Consider the following 23,258-nt stretch of genomic DNA (forward strand, 5'->3'; position numbering starts at 1 on the left):
TAAACTTAATTGTATAATACTCAAAAATAAAACCATTCTGGTATAATAGCTGAGTGCCCAGTAGCCATTCAGTATTAGCATCACACCTGTTACTCCCCTCAGCTATCCAGGGTGCCACGTCCTTCAAAATGGGACACAAGAGCAAGAGGAGGCCGGGCGGTGATGTCGCACGCCTTTAATCCCAGCACTTGGGAGGCAGAGGCAGGCGGATCTCTGAGTTTGAGACCAGCCTGGTCTACAAGAGCTAGTTCCAGGACAGGCTCCAAAACCACAGACAAACCCTGTCTCAAAAAACCAAAAAAAAAAAAAAAAAAAAAAAGCAAGAGGAGGAGACAATGCCTGTCTGGAGATGAGGTCTTGTATAAGCACCTGTGGGTTCTGCAGGAGGGGTGGCAATAGTAAGACGATACATCAGTGTTCTCTCATCCTTCTGTGCATGGCTTCATTTAGCCGGCACTGCTGGAGGAACACAGGAGGGGCTGCTTGTTTTAGGCATAGGCTTTGTGCTGGGTAGTCTGCCTCCTGAATCTCTTGACCCCTCCTCTTCACCAGCAAGTTCAGACTCTGCCTGCCTGCCCTGGCAACTGCAGAGCTCTCCTTCCTGTCTTCCATATCCGCACTCCAGCTCCAGTCCCACGGAGTTCAGCATTCCCAGATACAAAATGTCTTTCCATAACCTCAGGGAAATGGTGATAAAAGTGTTGTAGAATATTATTTTAAGATGTTACATTTGTTTATGCTGTGGAACATTCGTTTAATGATGCAAAGATATGTTGCATTTTTTTACTTTGCATTTGTTAAACTCTGTAAGGCTGTGTCACTTTGCCTAAAACACCTGATTGGTCTATGATCCCCATGTATGAAAATGCTGTAATGAAACTTGTTCATTTTAAAAAGCAGTACGTTAAAAAAACAAAGTAGGGGGCTGGAGAGATGGCTCAGTGGTTAAGATCATTGCCTGCTCTTCCAAAGGTCCTGAGTTTAATTCCCAGCAACCACATGGTGGCTCACAACCATCTGTAATGAGGTCTGGTGCCCTCTTCTGGCCTGTAAGCATACACACAGACAGAACATTGTATACATACTAAATAAATAAATATTTAAAAAACAAAACAAAAAAAAAGTAGGCTGTGGAGAAAATGCAAGAGAACCAACAAGCACGGGTTCGCGGCACTCTGCTCAGTTCAAGGCAGCAGAGGCTGAGGGACAGGAACGGAGAAGACTGCAGACCCGTCCTTGAGGGCCGCCACCAGAACACCTGTTTCCAGTGGCTTCCGAGGACTTAGCCTGAGCTGAGAAACTGGCCAAGGTATCATGCTGTTAATAATTTCAGAACCACATTGCTGCCCGACACTGCCTCCTGTTTCTGGTTTCTGATTCTTCCCACCACACCAACTCATAGTTTTCTCTCCAGGACCCCCTCCTGTAGGCCCAGGACTTGCTCTAGGCGACTGTGTTGTTCACCTCTTCACCACAAACTCACCCCCAACAAACCCAAGCGGGTAATCGTTTTACTCACCGCCATGCTGTTCATTATTGTTGGCATTGTCCACCAACTCGTGGTGACCCCGTGACTGAGGGGCAGCCCCATTCTCTAAAGGATGGAATGCTGCTCAAGGCAAGGGTTTGGAACATGGGTAGACCTTCAAATCGATTTTTTTCCCTGCCTGGATGACTTCAAGCTTTTCCACAAGCCTGAAAACAGCACTGGCTATATCCAACAGGGCTGCTATTAGGAAGATGAAATGTCCTCAAAACGTTCTTCCCTTACTCTCACGGAACGGCCCCAGAACAAATTTACTCCCAACACAAGAGAAGTTCATGACACTTCTCTCGTTCTGTTTATTCAATGTATTTAACTGTAAGAGCTATAGATGAAGTGTTGATAAAACCAAACCCTAGCCCTTCTCAGGTATTCGGAGCTTCCTCCTCACTTCTCAGGACGGCAGAGTTTCTGGATGTGATCGGCCAGACCCAGGCAATGCATGATCCGCTTCTTCTCAGCAGCCAGGTCCTCTGCAGACACCTGGCCCAAGAGTTTCTGAATAAATAGATCCTGATCTTTCAGAAAAATTTTCTTATTGATCCCTACATTTGGTACATTCTCCAGGGACCCAGATTTGAATTGGAAATTTAAATATCTGTTTCTTTTTAAACCGGGCGCTTTCTCTTCAATCCAGCACAACGTCCTGCAAAGACAAGAACATTCCGAATCATGTTAGAAACCACACTGGACAGAGCTGGAGAGAAGGCACAACCATGAGAATCAGAGCTGAGATCCTCAGCACCCACGCAAAAGCTCTGCTGGCAGGGTGGCCCACTTGTAATTCCATGATGTGGGAGTGATTTCTTATTAATAAACTGCCTAGGCCCATTTGATAGGCCAACCCTTAGGTAGGCGGAGAAAACAGAACAGGATGCTGGGAAAAAGAAGCTTAGTCGAGGAGTCGCCATGATTCTCCCGCTCCAGACAGACGCAGGTTAAGATCCTCCCTGGTAAGCCAGCTCGTGGGCTACACAGAATATTACAAATGGGTTAGAACAATATGTAAGAGCTAACCAATAAGAAACTGGAACTAGCCGGGCAGTGTTTGAAGGAATAGAGTTTCCGTGTAATTATTTCTGGGCATAAGCTAGCCATGCGGGCGGCCGGGTGCCGGGGACGCAGCCCTACCGCTCCAATTTCAACAATTCCAGGAGGGAGGGACAGGATCCCTGGAGAGCTGGCTAGCCAGACTCTTAGAATCTGCAAGACTCAGTGAGAGACCCTGCCTCAGTAAAGTGGAAAGTGGTCAAGGAAGAAGATGGCGCTCAACATCAAGGCATGTGCACATGTGTAAGCACACACATATGGAACATATGTCATACACGTGCTAAAAAAACCCACACAGGAAAGCAGATGGGTACTCACACCTGCCTTCATGGGACAGGACCCATCTTCCCTGAAAGGCTGCCTCACGGTGGTGGCCCAGTGACAACCAGCTCTCCACCACCACCCAAAGACTACAGGTGACCATGCTTCCAATAGTACTTTAGCGCAAAGCACGGATCCATCTCACTTCCTCAGCATGGCACACAGACTCCACGCTCTTCAAGACATTCCTTCACCTATGCTGCTTCTCATTATTATTATTAGCAGAGCTACGATACCTGACCATGGAAAACAGATAATTTTCTCGTAACCAGAAATATGCAATGAGGCAAGCTAAATAGAAAAATAAGTAAATAGCAAAGCTTAAAGTAATTACTCACATAACTTAGTTACTTGCTTTATTTCTGTAAGCCATTATTTATTTAACTTATATTGTTTCTTCACACCTCAGGGGGTGTAAAGGATGGAAAGGCTTTCTCTAGAGGAGCAGACACTTGTCTTAGGTCTGGATGCCAGGGACTGGTCCTTCGGGACCTCTCAAGAGTTACCCTTTTGTGCCCGAGGACGTTAGGAAGTCTCTCACAACTCACCCCTTGCTCTGGGTCTCGAGTTGCACAGTCATTTTCAGATACTGATCTTCTTTTCGGTCTTCCAAGGTGGCAGAAATAAGAGAAAGCTCCCCAAAGAGGCACACTAGCCAGGTCAGGCGAGAAATGCCACTGAATGCGGGAAAGCCAAATTTCTCTTCGTCCAGTGGGCTAGCTGCAAGAGATCACACATGCTAAGAGAGCTAGGAAAAGGACTGTCTTGCAAAGATCCATGCCCAGGGAAGGTGGGGATGGAGAACAGCTGAATGAGCAAGAGGACATCCTGCCTCATGGCACAGCTGTGTACAGTGAGCGATAAAACACTGCAGGTCCCGAGTGGCAGCAGTGGGCCAGGAGACCACAGCAGGCCACAAAGGCAGCGGGTGAGAGACAGAGACCTACTAGGCACACCATGCAGAGAAAGTGGGTATTGATTTAGTGGGTTATGGGGGGGAAGGGGCGAAGGGAGAAGAGCAGAGAGAGAGGCAGAGAGATAAAGAGGGGGGAGGAGGGAGAGTGGCAGAAGCTGCCTTCTCAGGTGACAATATACTGCTAATGCTTGAAGAGCCCCCTGAAGAGCGAGCAAAAGGAACACTTCCTTAAGTTGCCTGTGTCAGGTGTTTTGCCATAACTAGAAAAGTTATTAATATAGATGTTATTGTTCTTGTATGAAGTTCTCTAAAAATAATACCTACTAAAATGGTTAATGAACTATGCCCTTAATCTCTTTTTAAAGTTTTTTTTTTCCTTCATTTTTCTGTGTATGGGTGTTTTGCTTGCATGTATGTCTGTGTGCCACACACCTGCAGCGCCTCCCAGGGTGTCAGACCCCTGGACTGGAGTTCTAGACAGTTATATCCCACCATGTGGATGCTGGGAATCAAACCTGGGTCTGTGGAGAGCAGCCATGAGTGCCCTTAACCTCTGAACCATCTCTCCAGACCCTTTACTCTTTTAGTGACATAAATTATGCATGTGGGTACCACTGAGGCCTTTAGGGACGCGTTCCTCTCCTCATCTGCACCTGATCTCTTCAGTTGCTTCTTATCTTCAGCTTTGATACGCCTACTAGCTTTTCCTCATCCTGCTATGACCTGAAATGATACTACAGAAGCTGTGTGACGTCAAGAACCAAGCTGTGCCTGAGCAGAGGTCCCTGGGCTCTGAGAGCTCCAAGACCGCCCAGGTGACAACTGAACTGGATGGTTTCTGCTCCCTGTGGTATCGGGACCTCCCCCCTGCCTCGCACTGACCTGTGAAGTGAAGAGACCCTTTCAGCAGCTCTTTCCCCATCACTTCCTTTTTCAGGAATGCAAATTCTTCCATCAAGAGTTCCAAATGCTCCTCATGCAGGACTTTCCCTGTTGTGACAAAACAGAATGAAGGTGGCCATTATCCATGGTGTACAGACAGCTGTGTGCTTGGAGGTTATGTCATTCTCCCTCCAGAACTGCACACAGTATGTCTATAGGCAGGGTCCAGAGCACATGTTAGGGCAACACCTCCTTTACACGCCCCAGCTGACATTAAAGTGCATGGGCTCTTCTAACATCTCTGAATCCTTGTGAACACTTATTTTCTGGTCAGCAATGTGATGTGGAATAATCCTTCTGTACACTGTGAAAATGTGTTGCTCAGTGTTTATAAAAAGCTGATTGACAGCTAGGCAGGATTGCTGGGAAGAAGAAGAGTGGAGTTTCAGGAGTCACGAGAGACGAAGAAAGAAGAAAGATGAATGTTCTGTGTTGAAAGAAGGTACCACTGGGTGGTGGCGACACACACCTTTAATCCCAGCACTTGGGAGGCAGAGGCAGGCAGATCTCTGTGAGTTTGAGGCCAGCCTGGTCTACAAGAGCTAGTTCCAGGACAGGCTCCAAAGCCTGTCTCGAAAAACTAAAGAAAAAAAAGGGGGGGGGGCTTGAGAGATGGCTCAGTGGTTAAAAGCATTGATTGTTCTACCAGAGGTCCTGAGTTCAATTCCCAGCAACCACATGGTGGCTCACATCCATCTCTAATAAGAACTGGTGCCAACTTCTGGCCTGCAGGGACACATGCAGGCAGAACATTGTTTTTTTTAAATTTATTTATTTAAGATTTCTGCCTCCTCCCCTTCACTGCCTCCCATATCCCTCCCCCTCCCCCAATTAAGTCCCTCTCCCTCATCAGCCCGAAGAGCAGTCCGGGTTCCCTGCCTTGTGGGAAGTCCAAGGACCTCCCACCTCCTTCCAGGTCTAGTAAGGTGAGCATCCAAACTGCCTAGGCTCCTACAAAGCCAGTACGTGCAATAGGATCAAAACCCAGTGTCCTTGTTCTTGACTTCTCAGCAGTCCTCATTGTGCGCTATGTTCAGCGAGTCCGGTTTTATCCCAGGCTTTTTCAGACCCAGTCCAGCTGGCCTTGTTGAGTTCCCGATAGATCATCCCCAATGACCGCGAGGGGTGCACCCACATACTGAGACATTCAGGCAGAACATTGTATATATAATAAATAAATCTTAAAGAAAGAAGGAAAGAAAGAAAGAAAGAAAGAAAGAAAGAAAGAAAGAAAGAAAGAAAGAAAGAAAGAACCACCATGTGGCAGAGGGTAGATAAGAAATATGGGTTAATTTAAAATGTAAGAGCCAGTAACAAGCCTAAGCTATTGGCCGAGCATTTATAATTACTATTAAGTCTCTGAATGGTTATTTGGGAGCGGCTACAGAAAAACTCTGCCTACAATAGTGGGAGGCACAGAGGTTCCTGTGCTCACAGATAAGCACTAGGGTTTGTTTAAGCACGAGGGAAGGATATAACCTGTTATCTGCCTAGAAGGCTGGCAGATAACAGAAAGCAGAGGGGTGAGGAGCCTGGTGACCTTTGTGTGCAGGCCTTATCCTGAGCCTGTCAATCTATCTTACGGAAGGTGTTACATGTGCTTCACAGAGCGTTCTGATGGAGTCTCCTCTGAAGCTTCACCATGCACATGGGAGTGAATTAATTACCGCCAGGAAAATTCTCACCAGACTGTGCTAATCTGTGCCTAAAATAAACTCCTCAGGGTCAGGTGTGCCGCCTCCTGAGATTCGTTGCTCTGACGGCCATGGTGGCCACAGAGACCCCCTTTAGATATCCCAATAGATGTGATATCTTTTGTAGTTTTTATTTGCATTTCTTTAAAGATTGGTGCGGGGGCTGGAGAGATGGCTCAGTGGTTAAGAGCATTGCCTGCTCTTCCAAAGGTTCTGAGTTCAATTCCCAGCAAACACATGGTGGCTCACAACCATCTGTAAAGAGGTCTGGCGCCCTCTTCTGGCCTTCAGGCATACAGACAGAATATTGTATACATAATAAATAAATAAATACTTAAAAAAAAAAAAAGATTGGAGCCGGGCGGTGGTGGCACATGCCTTTAATCCCAGCACTCGGGAGGCAGAGGCAGGCCGATCTCTGTGAGTTCGAGGCCAGCCTGGTCTACAAGAGCTAGTGCCAGGACAGGCTCCAAAGCTACAGAGAAACCCTGTCTCGAAAAACCAAAAAAAAAAAAAAAAAAAGATTGGTGCGGTTTTACTTGTTTTCCACTTTGGAAAACGAAAATTTCTACAACGTGACCTTTCTGAGTCAGGTTACTCGGTTTGTTTTTAAGTTGTGGAATCCTGCAGATATTCTGAATGGAAACTTTTCTCGAGGACACCGTCTGCACACGGCTTCCACAGCAAAGGTTCCCGTTCTTCCATCTTTTCTTTGAAGCATCAAAAGCCTTTGACATTTTGACAGTTTTATCCTTGTACATTCCTGGTGCTTTACTATCACATGAAGAAACCGCTGCCACATCAAACGTTACGGAGGATGACTTCTTCAGTAAATGTTCTTTGGAGAAGTGGATACTCACATGCGAAACACTACACTCACACTTACCAAAATCAGCTCACTGAATACTTAACTATAAGCTCAAGAACTAGGAAACAATATATAAAAACATATGGTAAATTCTTGAGAATTCTGGCTCTGTGACTGTGAGAAAATACCATCACCAGGAATAACTCATCAAGAGTTTAAGATTCCATCAGAGTAGTAGTCATGGCAACAGGCAGCAGGCACAGCAGCAAGTATGGCAGCAGACATGGTACATGTAGCAGGTAGTAGTCATGGCAACAGGCACAGCAGCAGGCAGCAGGCACAGCAACAAGGCAGAAAGCTGAGAGAGCACATCTTTAAACAAAAGGACCAAGCAGAGAAAAAGCTGCAAGTGGGAAAAAGGACAAGGCTATATAATCTCAAACTTCCAGGCCTAACTCTTAAGCCTCTCCCAACAGAGCCACTAATTGGGAACCAAGTGTTCAAATCCAAGCTTACTTCTTACTCAAATCACCATAACTGGACTAGACAAAGTTTGCTTAGGTCACAAAAGGACAGACTATAGACGCCAACCCACACAAATGGCACGTTATCAAACCAAAATGTTACGTTTAACAACAGAATAAAAACACTACTTACAAAATGAGTTAAAATACCAGCAAAATATAGATCCAGTAAGGGGTTAATATCTAGAATATATAGAGAACTCAACAGGAAAAATGGTAATAATAATCAAAATTTAAAATAGGTAATATCCATAGAATTTTTTTTCTAAAGAAAACATGCAAATGACCAGCAGTTACAGGGAAAAATGTTCAACTTTTATCATCAGAGAAATGAAAATATAGCTCACAATGAAATATCATCTCATTCCATTTATAATGGTTATTATAAAAAAGGCCAAACAAATGGCTGACGAGGATGTGCACAGAAGGGAGTGGTCCCCTACACACTGCTAGCGTGGCTTACAACTTACTGTCGTTACGGGAAAACGCTGTGGAAGTTCCTCACGGGGTTCCAGACAGATCTAACGTGATCCACCACCCCCCCTTCCCACAGAGAATGGAATGTCAGAGAGACCTCTGCACTCCCGGGTTCATCTCAGCGCTGTTTCAAAAGAGTCAGTGCACAGATTCAGAGTAAATAAACCAGGGCTTGCCCACAACAGAATCCTTCCACAGTGACGCCGAAAGCCCGTCATTTCCAGCAATGTGGGTAAGCCTAGAGGGTATTATGAAATGACCCGTGTACAGAAAGAAAAACAGTGATGCCATTCACTAAGTGGAATGTAAGAAGCCAGTCTTAGGGAAGTAGAGTAGAATAACGCTTACCAGAAGGTGGGGGAGGAAGACAGGAAAGACTAGTCAATAAATATAGATTTAAAGGAAGAAGGGTCGTTTCCTTTGGACAGTCTGGTTAGTCCACCAGATCCTGCCCCATCCACACCACATACCTCCTGGCCTGGCCCAGGTCACACATCCTATGCTTTGGTCTAGAGAGTTCCCTGGACTCTAGCCTGCCTGCTCTCCCCCTAATCCTCAGACCTAAACCAGATCACACATTGTGCACCGGCTCATCCTGGTGAATTCTTAGAACCTCACCTGACTGCACCATACCCAGCCATCAGACCTAGCCTTGGTGGCACAGACTGTCCTGCCAGCCTAGTCAGCCTGGTTAGCGGCCACGATCCTGACCTACCTATGCTACCCTCACTCTCAGGCATAGCCTGGGTAGCACCTCCTGCACACCAGGTCAAACAGATCCAGCCATGTCTGGACCGTTTGATTTCTTTCTTGTCACTGCTTTACTTCGCTTTCTTGCTTACCACTGAACTAGAATCAGCCTGGTCCTCCCATGTGTCACAAGCCCACAAGACTATACAGGAAAAGCATAGCTGACAGACCACGAGACAAACTCATGGGAGTGTATTCCAATGAGAAACCCAATCTGCAGAGCTTCGGGAACACCCGTCTTTTGAAAAGTCACTGTCAAGTCTGTAGAAAGCTTGTGAAGCCATGGCTCTTCTCCCTTCCATAATGGGATTCATCCTGAAATATCCCAGTGTGTGTAAATCATTCACTGAGATAACTTCTTCCTGTACAGGCAACTGGGTGACCTCTGCCACGTGGTGGGGCTCTGGCGTGAAAGCAACCACTCAGCCCAACCTTTGTCCTCATAGTCAAATCTACATAAAGCTAGTCCCCCACCATTATCCTTACCGGCAGGACTTTCCCAAAGAGAGGAGCCTTGCAAACATGTGGTCACATAAGAACCTCAGTAGGGACAGGCAGCGAGCAGGGCAGACTGCATGTCTGCTCTTGCTGATAAACAGGTCTGGGCGGCCCTGAATTCTCTAGCAGCAGACTCAGGAAGGTGTAGGTCTGCTCTACCCTAATATGCTATTAATATTCTGTATTTACCCTTCACCTTGGTTTCAAGTAACATAAGATCACAGCCCAGGAGATTAACTGTTTATGCCTTTAACCCTAGAGATACAGGAAAGAAGTTCGGGTTGCTAAACCGGCCCCAGAGGAAGAAATTCCTTCTCACCTGGGTGCCAGTAGGCATGCTGCTGCTGCTGCTGGGGCTGGAAGCAAGGGCTCCAAAAAATCCCCTTTACTTGAGCTAGCAAGATGTGACACATCAAGCACTTTCACCTTCCTCCCAGCCTGCGCTAGTTACTATGGTTACCATAATGCCCAGGGAAGGAAGCAGAAGTGCCCAGAAAGTGCAAGAGCACGGCTGTGCTTTTCTCTACGGTTATTAACCACAACCTTCTAGCTTGACTGTTATACTTAAATGTAGTTAGGGCCTGAAACCTCTTAGAATTCTGCACTGATCTGAAGTCCCATTTATCCACTGGGGAGCTTCTCAGCCACGGCTCCCCCTCTGAGATATAAGGCGCCTCCTTATCAGATTTACCTGTTTCTGTGACCCCGTGAAATGCATGTTTGGTATCACTGTCATTGCCTATGGAATTGCTAACTACGTCTGTATGTGTATGTAAACTGAAAGCCTTGTGGGGGAATACCCCTTCTTTTTCGCCCAGAGAATAAAGAAACATGCAGAGGAAGAGTATGCTTGAGTCAATCTGTTCAGCCCCTCAGACCCCCCTATTTAAGCCAGCTTGCTGCAGACATCCTGTTCTGAGCCCTGAGGGAGCGCTGAAGCTGGTACTCAGTAAGCCCTGATAGCCATGCAAACCCAAACTGAACCTGAAGGTATTAACTAACTCCTCAGACCTGACATAAAACACATTTCTATTCAACAGAAGCAGCCTAGGAGCTTGTATTAGATACACAATCAAGAAATCCACGTGCCTAGATTTCATTGGAAAAACACAACTTGAAGTGCTAAGACAGTATGTCCTCCCCTCAAAAGCCAGCAGCTCTACAGAATGTTCTCCAAAGAGTATTACTTAAATGAATCCCAAGACACTGAGCTAAGTTTTTAAACCAGATTCTTACTTGTGTGTATGGGTGTTTTGAGTGCGTGTATGTTATATCTGTGCACTACACGAGTGGAGGCCAGAAGAGGACACCAGAAGCCCTGGGGCTGGAGTTATGGACAGTTATGAGCTGCTAGACAGGTTCTAGGAATTGAACCTAGGTCCTCTGATAGGGCAACCATTCCTCTTGACTTCTAAACCATCTCTCCAGCCCCAGGACACAAATGAAAAAGAACAACAAAACTTACACAATTGATGGAGTTTAAAAAAGACAGAAGCAAGCCAGGCAGTGGTGGCACATGCCTTTAATCCCAGCACTTGGGAGGCAGTGGCAGGGGGGATCTCTGTGAGTTCAAGGTCAACCTGGTCTACAAGAGCTAGTTCCAGGACTGGCTCCAAAGCTATAGAGAAACCCTGTATACAAAAAACCAGAACAACAACAACAACAACAAAAAAGACAGAAGCAAACAATGAACTCAATAAATGTAAACAGAACAGCAACAAACACCCAAGTGATGACCAAGAAAACACAAACATAAATCTGAACAACGGCAAGAACAATTAGGGATTTGAAATCTGAATTCCATCAAGAGGCAGAAGAGAGCACAAGTGGAAATGAAGACAGAATTTAAAAATGTAATAACCCAATTAGAAAACTCAGGGGGAAGCCTCAAAGTAGAATGAATAAAATAGAAGACAGAAATATCAAGACTTTGGGTCTCTCCACGCTGCTCTCTGAGTTCTGTTGTGTGGAGAACACAAGAAACTCAGATACCAAACGGGCACAGGCGCTTGACTCTGGACTTCCGGTCTCCAGCGGCACGAGCTAAGAAAGTCCCTTTCCTTAATGAACCGCCAACCTCAGGTCTCCTGTGAGTGACAGCAAACAAAGATCGCTGCCTCCAAAACTTCTTATGAGCACTAAGCATACAATACGCTGGAAAGAGTTTCCTGGCATACAGTGACCATCTAATACTTACTCCCTTAATGGAACAAAGAAACTATATAGCAATACATATAAGACAATCCATTACCCTGATCTGGGCAAGCCAATATATCAACAGCACTATCACATGTGGAAGCCAATCCACTGTTCCAATTAGAACAAAGAGACTACCAGCTCCTCTGACTGACACACTTCCCCACGCATGCATCTGGAGCCTGGGGGCAAGAGGGACGTGGGGAGCTCTTAGCGCCAAAGCAGATGCAGATAAGACAGCATATACGAAAGGCAGAAAGATGGTACCCTAGAAACCAGAGTCAGAGAATAGAATACGTCACCTTTCTGTGCAGCCAGCTCCCATAGCTCCTGGGCCGCTGCAAAAGACAAGGTCATGGGGTATTCCACGAGGACATGCTTGCCGGCCTGAAGAAACTGCCTTTGGAAACAGAAACACTTCAAGTAAGCACACAAGTGCCCTGTATATCCGAGAACACAACACTGCAAATGCACAAGAGCCTGCGTGTGAGTGTGACGAGCAGCCAAGGGTCAGTGCCCTGCAGAGTAAGGATGATCTATGCCTCAACCTTTATCTTTACTGTGAGAAAGAACTTTTCTAGCTATGAAATCATTTGACTCTTCATCAGTGTTAAAAATTTAGTTTGCTGGGCTGGAGAGTTGGCTCAGTGGTTAAGAGGACTGACTGTTCTTCAACAGGTTCTGAGTTCAATTCCCAGCACCCACATGATGATTCACAACCGTCTATAATGGGATCCGACGCCCTGATGCCTCCTTCTGGCATGCAGGGATACATGCAGATGGAGCTCTCATACCAAAAAACAAACAAAACATAAATAAATTTTTTTTGAAAAAAATCTAGTTTGTTTTCTATTATTGCAATAAATACTATGACCAAAAGAAACTTAGGGAGAAAGGGTTTATTTCACCCCTTCCCCTCTATTTTTGAGAAAGGGTTAAGCTGGGTGGTAGTGGCATAAACCTTTACTCTTAGCACTTGGGAGGCAGAGACAGGTGGATCTCTGTGAGTTCGAGACCAGCCTGGTTTACAAAAGCTAGTTTCAGGACAGACTCCAAAGCTACAGAGAAACTCTGTCTCAAAAAAACCAACCGACCAACCAAACAGAATAAGAGAACAAGCCCTGGCTGTACCAGAACTTACTTTGTACACCAGGCTGGCCTGGAACTCGCAGAAATCTGTTTGCCTCTGCTTCCCGAATCCTGGGATTAAAGGAATGCGCCACCACCAGCTAGCTTGACAACAGGTCACAGGACAACCAGAATTTTGTGTGTTGACCATTAAGTCCCAGTTTTAGCTTGCTCAGTCCTCTTTCCATGTGTAAGGCAAAGCCTACCTGTATGAGGAAACCTACCTTATGTAGTCTTCGTGGCTGGAACTCTCACTGCAGATGTAGGCGACATCAATCTCCTGGCTGCTGAGGGCGTCTTCCAAAGAAATCTGCCGTACTTCATCGAGGCTTCCAAGTTCTCGTCTGTTTCCCAAATACAGACAGTCTCAATCCACACAGAACAGTGCAATAAAAGCAGAAAGGAGCATGAAGTATGAGCGCAGGGAGATGGGAAGTTGGGGGGAAGAAGCAACTAAGACAATTTTTGCTTAAAAATGCCATAGTGGGGGACTGGTGAGATGGGTCAGTGGTTAAGAGCACTGGCTGCCTTTCCAGATGGGCCCGGGGTTCAAACACTCCCAGCACCCACATGGCAGCTCACAACTGTCTGTAACTCAGTTCCAGGGAATCAGACACCGTCACACCAATGTGCATAAAATTAAATAAATTATAAAAAAAAGCCATAGTAAGACCTAATAATTTGCATGTTAGCTTTAAAAAAATTAATTTAAAAAGTTCAGCTCGATTACCAGCATGAAAAGAACATTTAATGTTAGACTCAAACACTTCTTTAAATGTAATTCTTGGGTTTTCCAGTTATTATAAGCCCAACAGGATTACTGAGTCTTTCTGTGTCTGTGCTTTCTTATCTTGACCTGGGGCTGGAAAGAGCAGTAAGAATAGCATAAGGAATAGAACGTGCAAAGCCACCGGGATGACCGTTCCAAATGGCAGAATGGCTAAGCTACACACGGCTTCTTTCAGGCCAAACCTCACTCTGTGCCTTCTGTAGTAAACAGACCACGTACTGCTCCACGTGGGGTTTACTGGGCATCGCTCACTGGACATACACTGGTCCCTGACTCTAGTTCCCCGACCAGTCGGAACCAGAGTCTCCAGAGACTACTCTGCGCGTGGTTCTCTGGAGAAGCTGGCTTTCCCTTACCCTGGATCTAGAAAACATCCATGTCCCGTGGTGTTACCAGCCACTGTGATTTCTATGAATCGTGGAGCGCAAACCAAGCTGGGACTTACCTGGACACAAAACCAATCAGGTTCAGGAAAGCTAACGAGTGTGGATCCTTCAAGTCCCGTATCCTCACGGAGCCGGCTCTGCCAACACCAACCACTACCACACCAAATTTCTTCCCAGGCTGAAATACCAAAGACCAGTGCCGGGTGTGAAAATGGTCCAGGATTTGAATGGAGTACACCAAACCAGAGGGCTAGGCTGGGTTCTGGCAAGCAAGGAAAGCTGGTGGTAACCCAGAGAAACAAGAGCTGGGGTGTGACTCCCCTAGAAACCAGGTGTCAGACACAAGAGACCTGGAACCAAAACACGCAGAAAGGGCTCTGCCATGTCTATGTGTTGAAGACCTTCTGGGCATCTACCAGAAGGTTCTGCCCATTTGGCTCTACCTCTGACCTCTCTACAGACAAGGGGATTCTCTGTTGCAAACACCCAGGCTGATATGAGGCCTCCACCCTCCCTGGGTCCAGCATCTAGAGGCATGGGGCTCTAATCAGCTGGGAGTCATTCAGAGGCAACAGCTGCTGAGCAGGACGCTGACAGACAAGGGCCCACAGGAAGACGTCTTTGTCCAGACTCAAGACCCATGTTAAGTCCTTACAACGGCTGAGTTCCAGCTACCTTCATATTCACTATACTCTGGTACCTTATACAGTAACTAAGTGTACTGCTAGAAAATAGACGTTAATAAGGCATACTGAGAAAAGTCCATTTTAAAAGCTACGTTGTTGACTGAGTTTTCTGTCCTGCCCAGTTCCCGTAATCATTAAGTCCCAAAGAAATCACACAGAGGTCTACATTAACTATAAATTGATTGGCCCATTAGCTCAGACTTCTTATTAATGCTTATAACTTATATTAGCCCATTATTCTTATCTATGTTAGCCACGTGGCTTGGTACCTTTCTGGTCAAGAAGTCACATCTTGCTTCTTCTGTGGTTGGGTCACAGATTACAGAAATGAGTTTTCCTCTTCTCCAGAATTCACCTGTTCTTATTGACCTGCCTTTACTTCCTGCCTGGTTGTCCTGCCTACACTTCCTGCCTGGCTACTGGCCAATCAGCATTTATTTAAAATATAATTGACAGAATACAGACCATTGTCCTACACCACTACATAACAACAACACATTATAATCCAAATATAAGTTACTGCCACATTCATTAAACCCAGTTCTATTTATGTGCATATATATGTAACAATCCTAATTAATGAAAAAGAGACCATACATTTGAGAAGGAATTTAATGGGAGGGTTATGGAAAGAGGGAAGTGAGGGGAGAAATGATACAATTATATTCTAATTTTCAAAAATTGCAAAATATAATTTGGATGAAAAAAATTAATTTATTTTACCATTACAGCCACAAGCCAAGTCTGGAAATCACACTGGTTATGGGGTGTAAATCTTGATAACTAAGTCAGGGGTGTAAATGGATTTCCAGCATTTAAGACTGTCTTAGGCCACAATGAGTTTGGAGTCCTCAACAATGGCGTAATTACTGTGTGAACTGCACTGGAGAAGGAAGACCTGCTTGGTTGGACAGAGCATCTGATTGTGACTGAAGGGATAACAGCCCAATCCAGCATGCAGCTCTGGCAGGCCTTGCCCTGCTCCCCGATTCTCTCTGCCTTGCTAAAAACAGTTAGATTATATTCCTAAAGCTAGTCACCTAAAGGTCTATTCCCTTATTTAGCCACTTCCTCCCTCTGAGGCTGACTACCAAGATCCAGCATTCAAAAGTCCCCTTTGGCTCACCTATTTAACAGATCCAATTAAAATTAACACCTCATCCTAACATGGGGTTTCCCAGTTTACCTTTATAAAGTGCCATTTGCCCACGGGCCACGTGGGCCACGTCTGTCTCCTCTCCATCCAGAGGCAGTCTTTTGTCCCTCTGGGACAGATACTCCTACCTCCTTCACAATCACATCCTAGCCCATCTAACACAGACCTCCCTTTTTCTCTGCTTAAAAATGACACCTACAAGGTCACTGCTGTTTCTGCCTGAGTCAGAGAGCAGCCACTTTTTAACTTTTCTTCCCTGCTTAATAAAGGAAAAATGTTTACCTGCTTGGGCTGTTTCTAAATTCTTTGGGCGGGGGCGTGTTTGGAAGGATATTGAACACGTGAAATAAGGAACACTGGAAAAAATATCCTTGATCAGCTGGTCTTGTTGCACTGGCCTGGAGGTGGGGCCAGCACACAACCGGTGAACCCGCCCTGCCCCCACACCTCATGGCTAGGGACTGAAAGGGAGAGGCAGCATTGTGACAGTGGACACGGATAAAAACTCAGGGGAGACCATTTCTCCTCCATCACCCACAGCCACGAACAAGTAGGTAGCCTAGCAGGGAATATTTCTGAAAAATCTTGAGAGGGAAAGGAGAATCCACGAGAGAACTAAGGCGCACGGCAGCAAAAGGATCCCAAGGCCCTCTGCGTGGAACTCACCTCTGCATTCATCCTGGTCTCTCCTGCTGGTGGCTGTAAAGATGAGAGAGGTTCAGGACCCTGGGGACGCTGGCACAAACTCTGTGAATACGGTTTTCTCCCAGCTTCGGATGTCAACACTGCCAGGGGGAACTGGGAAGAGGGAACTGCTGTGTGAAAGGCCTACAACACATCTGCTCACCTCAGAAGGGGGGCCCCCGATAGCCTAAGGCACAACTGTACCCGTGTCCAATTTGGCAAGTAAGTTTTTAATTGGGGTTGCCAACAGGGGTGTAGTGATGGTTAATTCAAAGGAGCTGGGGTAATCAACAGCACAGGGGTTAACTCCTGAAACCCACAAGTCTGACCCTCTCTTCGCTGCTTGCGGCGGACAGTGAGTCCAGCTAAGGATTTCTTTTTGCAGCCTGGCTGATCAGTCTTCACCCCTTGCAACCGTTTTCTCTCTCTCTCTCTCTTTCTTTCTTTCTTTCTTTCTTTCTTTCTTTCTTTCTTTCTTTCTTTCTTTTCTTTCTTTTCTTTCTTTCTTTTCTTTCTTTTTTTTTTTTTTTTGTAACTGCTGGGTGGGGACCCTCAAGAATCTCTCCAAGTTCCTGTTTTCCCCTACATTGGGACATTTTGCTTGCTGTGTGACCCTTCCCTTCCTTCTTGGAGGAAATGTTGCAATTTGGAGAACATGCCTTAGAGCAGGAGCGTCAGCTAAGGAGCCTGACTGTGGTCATGTCTGTAGGGCATTTTCTTAATACAGCTAACTGCTACATGAGGGGCCAGACCACTGTGGGCAGTGCCGTCCCTGCGCAGGTGGTCCTAGGCTGCAGAAGAAAGGTAACTGAGGAAGGCAAAGGAAGCCAGCCAGGAAAATGCCTTCCTCCACAGTCTCCGCTTCAGTTCCGGGCTCCAGGCTACTTCTGCCTGAGTTCCTACCCTTACTTCCCTTGATGACTGGCTGTAACCTGTAAGTCAAATAAACCCACTCCTCCCCCAAGCTGCTTTTGATCAGATTTATTACCACAAAAAAGCTGACTAGGACAACTAAGCTACGGGACCCAGTTTTCCCTACCTCTTCTTCATCATCAGTCCCCAGTGCCATCGCCACCTCTGGCCCTCGAGGAATGGTTGGTACACAGGCTGGTATCTTCTCTAGAGCTGCCGGAGGCCAACTTTCTTGTTGGGATCATTTGGAGTCCTGGCCTCCAGCTGCTCTTCCCTGCTAGTGATCTTTACTTTCCTTCTGATTTGAGTTACTGAAAGCTGTGTCAAAGTTGTTTACCAGCTCTGCTTCACGAGCACGTGTTGCCTTGAGGATCAGAGGATAAGGTTTTCACCTGTTGGCCCACCTGACTGTGTTGGGTATATGAGCCTCCGTGGTGCTATTGAATAAAGAGCTTCTTACCAGTGACTAGAGGTCTGTGTCTCTGTCTCTCTGTGTGTGTGTGTTTGTGTGTTTCAACCTCCAGCCCCTTGCCTGAAGCTCGCGAACTGTATGATCGCACATAGAGCGCAGATGCGTTGTGCGCTGTAGGGATATCATCTCAGAAAATGTCTAGAGAGGGTCTGTGCACTATCCTGGACAGCTGGGGACATGTCTTTATGGGGTGAGGCACTTCTCCACGTTCCAGCTTGGAGATTGCAGCTTTTTTTTTTTTTTTTTGAGACAGGGTTTCTGTGCAGCTTTGGAGCCTGTCCTGGAACTCGCTCTGAAGAGATCTGCCTGCCTCTGCCTCCTGAGTGCTAGGATTAAAGGCATGTGCCACCACCACCTGGTGAGATCACAGCCTTTTATCTAGCTTACTTTTAGAGAGAAGTGAAGTGTACCGTTTTTTCCCCGCTCGGCTGACTACCTGAGTTTTCTAGGTAAAAGAACCATTCAGCAGTCTTTCCGGACACTTCCCATTAAAGCAGGCAGGCGATCAGGAGTCACAGGCAGAAGGAAGAAACAGTAAGACAAACGGAAATAGAGAAAAGGCAAGCGACAGAACAGCAGCGCTAACTTCAGCAGGCTCCTTGGCTAACGTGCTGAGTGTGCATTCTTGACACAGAACCCCTAGAGCGGAAGGGTGGGGGGGACTAGGGGCTGGTTTCTTCCGCCAGGCATCTTAGATGGTGCACCCTGATCCGGGGCTAGCCTTAGGGTTAACTAGGGTTGCGAGGAGAATCCTGTAAAGATTAACTTTTTTGTTCATTTAGACCTGGTAGATGTGTTACTTATATAACTATATCCAGGGCAGCTGGATGACCAGAGGCGATAAAAACAGGGAGAAGGATATCCCCCCCCCCCCCCCCCCGTGTCTCTCCAGCAGGCTGAGAAGGGAGGCTCTCTAGTCACTGCCAGACTGGGACTTGACCCTCTTAGGGGAGTGTAGTGATAAGACATGTGAAACGCTGCAGCGCCTTAGCCTGTCAGAGCACAGCCTACATTCCCAGCACCACATGGTGGCGGACAACTACTTGTAACTCCAGTTCCAGGGGATCCAGTGCCCTCTTCTGGCCTCTGTGGTATACAGACAGACAGACAGCAAAAGACCCATGCGAGAAAAATAAAAGTAAATGAATAAACCTTTAAAAAAAAAACCCACCCTTTACTTGGGGCAACCCCAAGAAAGCCCTGGGAAGACCACGTGACTCCTATGGGCCTGTGCTCAGAAAGTCTCTGGCAACGTCTTCCTCTCTCCTCCTCAGGACGTTATCTGTTCTTTGTGGTCTGAAGCCTGTCTGGAACTAGCTCTGTAGACCAGGCTGGCCTTGAACTTACAGAGATCCACCCGCCTCTGCCGCCTGAATGGCGCGTGCCACCACTGCCCGGCGCAAAAGGGACCTTACTAGAGGCCAAGTCGAAAAGGAGTATGAGAAAGGGAGCAGAGGAAAGGGTTGGTGAGGTCACTGGAAGGTTAAGATGGCCAAACCTGACTCCACGGGCAGGTAAACACAGTGAGAAAACAGTAAGTGTGTGTGGGGGGTATGAAACACGAAGTACCACGGAGACAGACGTTTAGAGGAAAGTAATGCCAGCTGCAGTATTCCTCCTGACGCTGAGAACCAGCCCCGTGAATGCTCAGCAAGTGCCCAACACCAGGATGTCTCTCTAAAGGCAGTACTAAAGACAGTAACGCCCATGTCTGATCATTTACACAATCCTTAGAATAAAAAAACTGACCAAATTTAAATCTTCTTTTTGTAGGATTAGGTCTTTGATGTTTTGAGATAGATTAAAATGTAGGTTACCCTAGATTTTTGCCAAATACTGGCAGGAAAGTGGGGGAGAAGGGAAGTGTATGATGGGTTAAGTAGGGGTTGTGACTATCAGCTTCCTATCACAGTGACAAAATGCCACACATACTGTGTCCGTGGTGAAGCCACACAGCGACAAACACGGCCAGCCTGAGACACCTCTGCTCAGGTTTGGTAATAACATATGTTAAGCTCTTTCTGAGGAAAGAATCTATTTACAATTAAGAAAAAACCCTACTCCTCTCTCTCTCTCTTTGGTTTTTCGAGATAGGGTTTCTCTGTGAAGATCAACAACAATTCATTTCCTTTTGTTCCCCTTTGCTCTGTCTTATCAGGATCTGCGTGTGAGTTTTGTTTTTGAGCGATGGTTTTACTTTGTAGCCCAGGCTGGCATGAAACTCACTCTGCAGCCTAGGCTGGCCTTAAATTCTCAGCCACCCTCCTGCCTCAGCCCTGTGCTGTGAGAACTATAGAGTAAAATATAATGATAATACAGTTAAGTCTGGGATTGCATACATCAGACTATTAATAATAAGTATGTCCCGGGCCCTGGAAGTTTCAGCAAATCTGCTTCTTAGTTCTAAAAGCTCAAGTGTTGTTAGTCATTCATATTTCTTTTTCTTTTCTTTTTTCTTTTTTTGTTATTTTTAGGACAGGGTTTCTCTGTATCCTGGCTGTCCTGAACTTACTCACAGAGCTCCGCCTAAATCTGCCTTCTGAGTACTAAGATTAAAGGACAGTGCCACCACTATCCAGCACCCATTCATATTTCTAGTTTTTTTGGCTCTCAGAATCTCTTTGATAATACTTTGTCTACCATTAGACTTCAGTATGTCTTGTTCTGGAATGTACAATGTAAGAAAAGTACTTGCATACTTACTAATACAATCTTTTATAATAAAATAAGCTCTAGTATTCTAGTTCAATAATTTCAAAAACTTCTTGGAAGCAATATTATGAAAATTTCATTAATTATGGGAGGAACTTTGCAGTACACTACTGTTTGCTTTGTATAATATTATGAGTGCTAATATTAAATCTCATGTTGAAAATCCTGTTGCTTTACATGGTCATCCTACCTAGCAAGCATTAACTTTATCCCTACTTCTTACAAATGAGACACCAAGATGTTAGCTAATGTGTCCCAAATCTAATGTCATGTTAAATGGAAAAATATCTGCATCTAAAACTGCATAAGCATAACGCTTTATTTATTTTTTTGTTTGTCTTTGAGACAGGGTTTTTCTATGTAACAATCGTGTAACCCTGGAATCACTCTGTAGACCAGTCTGGTTTAGGACTAGAGGTTTGCCTGTCTTTGCCTCCTGAATGCTGGGACTTAAAGGGGGCGCCAGCACCAGCTTTAATTTTTTTTAAGTAGTAGATAACTTCAGCTTCATTTCTGAGTTCTTCAGGTAGCATGCAACCTACAATGTAATCCTCACAGAGTCTTGAATCCCCCGCTCAGTTTCTGAAGCATAAAGCGCAGCTAGGAGAGATTAAAGGACACTCCAGGAGCAGACCGTCACCCAAGATTCCAGGGCAGAGTTCAAAGTAAGCCTCCGGCTTAGGCTCAGTCCCGCGGACCCCGTGCGATACACCCGCCAGTCTACGTAAGGCCGGAAACCATCATCACTTTTAAACGAGATACAATTTCTTTTCTGCACCGTCTGCACTCAGTAACGGCCGTCTTCCAGGGCCGAGTCTCCGGCTCGCTGCCACCCAGCCTGAGAAGGGCGGGGCAGAGAGGAACGGGTGACCAGGTTGCTCCGGACCACGCTGGCCCACCGGCTCCGGCCTCAGCACGCAAAGAACGCGCGCCCGCGCCCTTCCGGGGTCAGCACTCACCTCTCCGGCGCTCAGCACCCGCCTCGCAGCAGCTCTCCCGCAGCGCAGCGGCTCCAACGCTAGGGGTAGAGGGGCGAGCGGATGCTGGGATCCGATTGGTTGTCAGGCTGGTGGGCGGGGTTCCCGTCGGTCGCCTCAGCTGATGCTTGTGCTGCTGAGCTATGCTGCCTTACTGGTTCCCGCCCTGCAGCCTGTAGACTGGGCAATGACTTTTACACTGCTTGGTGTGGTATCGCTGCTTTATCAGCTCCCTTAGCGCCACATGGAACTGCCTGAGGCTTTTTTTCTGGTGGTGGGTACAGTCGGGTGCTTTTCTAGTTTAGTGGCCCAAACACAATTGATCTGATACAAAAGTTTGTGTAAAAAGCGATTATAGGAAAAGTGTTTGTGATTCCCTGCCCTTGGAGCTAGGAAACATTTTCCCAGGAATAGCTTGGTCTCTCCCTATAAATAGTAGGCACACTGTAGAAGGAATCAGGGTGCCCGGGTCATAAAGTATACCTTCTAGTCTAAGGGTACTAAAGCTGAAAAGTGTAACTTGGAACCTGACCACTTCTTACCTCGTTTCCATCATCTGCCAGCTAGGAAGTTAGAACTGTCCCCTCCCTGATCTCCCTGCAGTCTTTCACCCACACAGCAGCTAGAATGACCTTAAACTGGGCTGGAGAGACGGCTCAGTAGTGAAGAGCACTAGCTGTTCTTCCAGAGGACCTGGGTTCAATTCCCAGAAACCATATGGCAGCTCACACCTGCCTCTAACTCGTTCCAGGGGATCCAACACCTCTCTCTCTCTCTCTCTCTCTCTCTCTCTCTCTCTCTCTCTCTCTCTCTCTCTCTCTCCCCCCCCCTCTCACACACACACACGCAGCCAAAACATAAAATAAAATAAACATTGAAAAAAATCAAAAAATAATAATTAGCTGGACATGGTGGTATAGACTAATTCCAGCACTTGGGAGAAAAAGGAGATTAAAGCCAGCCTGTGCTGCATAAAACCCTGTCTCAAAATAAAGGCCAGAACCAAGGAAGGAAAGATGAGTAGATTCTCGTTGGCAGCTCCAGGTTCAGTGAGAGATCATGTCCCAAAAAACAAGATGGGGGGACTGGAGAGATGGCTTAGCCATTAAGAGCTCTTGTTCCTGCAGACTATCTGGGTTCTATTCCCAGCACTCACAACCATCTGTTCTTTAACTCCAGTTCCAGGGGAACCAATGACCAACTCATCTGACCTGCTGGCACCAAGAACCTATGGATAAATACATCATATTTGTTGTTGTTGTTTTTAGACAGGGTTTCTGTGTAGCCTTGACTGTCCTAGAACTGGCTCTGTAGACCAAGCTGGCATCAAACTCAGAGATCCGTTTGCCTCTGCCTCCCAAGTGCTGGTGGGATTAATGGCATGCACCACTGTTACAGAAGAGTCTTTTTATGCACTGTGAAGATGTGTGCCCTCATTGGTTTAATAAAGAGCTAACGGCATTTTGAGTGAGGTAACCCAGACACAGAAAAACAATATCACATGTACTCACTCATAGGTGATTTTAAAACATAAAGCAAAGAAAGCCAACCTACAAACCACAATCCCAGGGAACTTAGACAACAATGAGGACACTAAGAGAGACTTATATAGATCTTATCTACATGGGAAGTAGAA

At 46.2% G+C, this 23,258-nt stretch overlaps 1 protein-coding gene across 2 annotated transcripts; it reads right to left on the minus strand.

The window, feature by feature from the left end:
• Nucleotides 1-1,802: 1,802 nt before the first annotated feature.
• Nucleotides 1,803-21,717, minus strand: Blvra (biliverdin reductase A). 2 transcript variants are annotated; one of them, XM_050131719.1, is made up of 8 exons: nucleotides 21,605-21,717; nucleotides 16,532-16,663; nucleotides 14,083-14,201; nucleotides 13,072-13,191; nucleotides 12,022-12,119; nucleotides 4,713-4,820; nucleotides 3,463-3,634; nucleotides 1,803-2,189 (listed from the first exon to the last, which is right to left on the minus strand). In XM_050131719.1, exons 2-8 carry the CDS (start codon nucleotides 16,541-16,543, stop codon nucleotides 1,931-1,933), a joined length of 888 nt encoding a protein of 295 aa, XP_049987676.1. In that variant the 5' UTR covers nucleotides 16,544-16,663; nucleotides 21,605-21,717; the 3' UTR covers nucleotides 1,803-1,930. The 2 variants fall into 2 exon arrangements, with proteins under 2 accessions (XP_049987676.1, XP_049987683.1); XM_050131726.1 differs by lacking the exon at nucleotides 21,605-21,717 and adding an exon at nucleotides 21,188-21,576.
• Nucleotides 21,718-23,258: the final 1,541 nt, after the last annotated feature.

This window comes from Alexandromys fortis, unplaced genomic scaffold (assembly GCF_014885135.2).
Source record: "Alexandromys fortis isolate MF-2015 unplaced genomic scaffold, M_Fortis_MF-2015_v1.1 scaffold_6, whole genome shotgun sequence".
Classification (NCBI taxonomy): domain Eukaryota; kingdom Metazoa; phylum Chordata; class Mammalia; order Rodentia; family Cricetidae; genus Alexandromys; species Alexandromys fortis.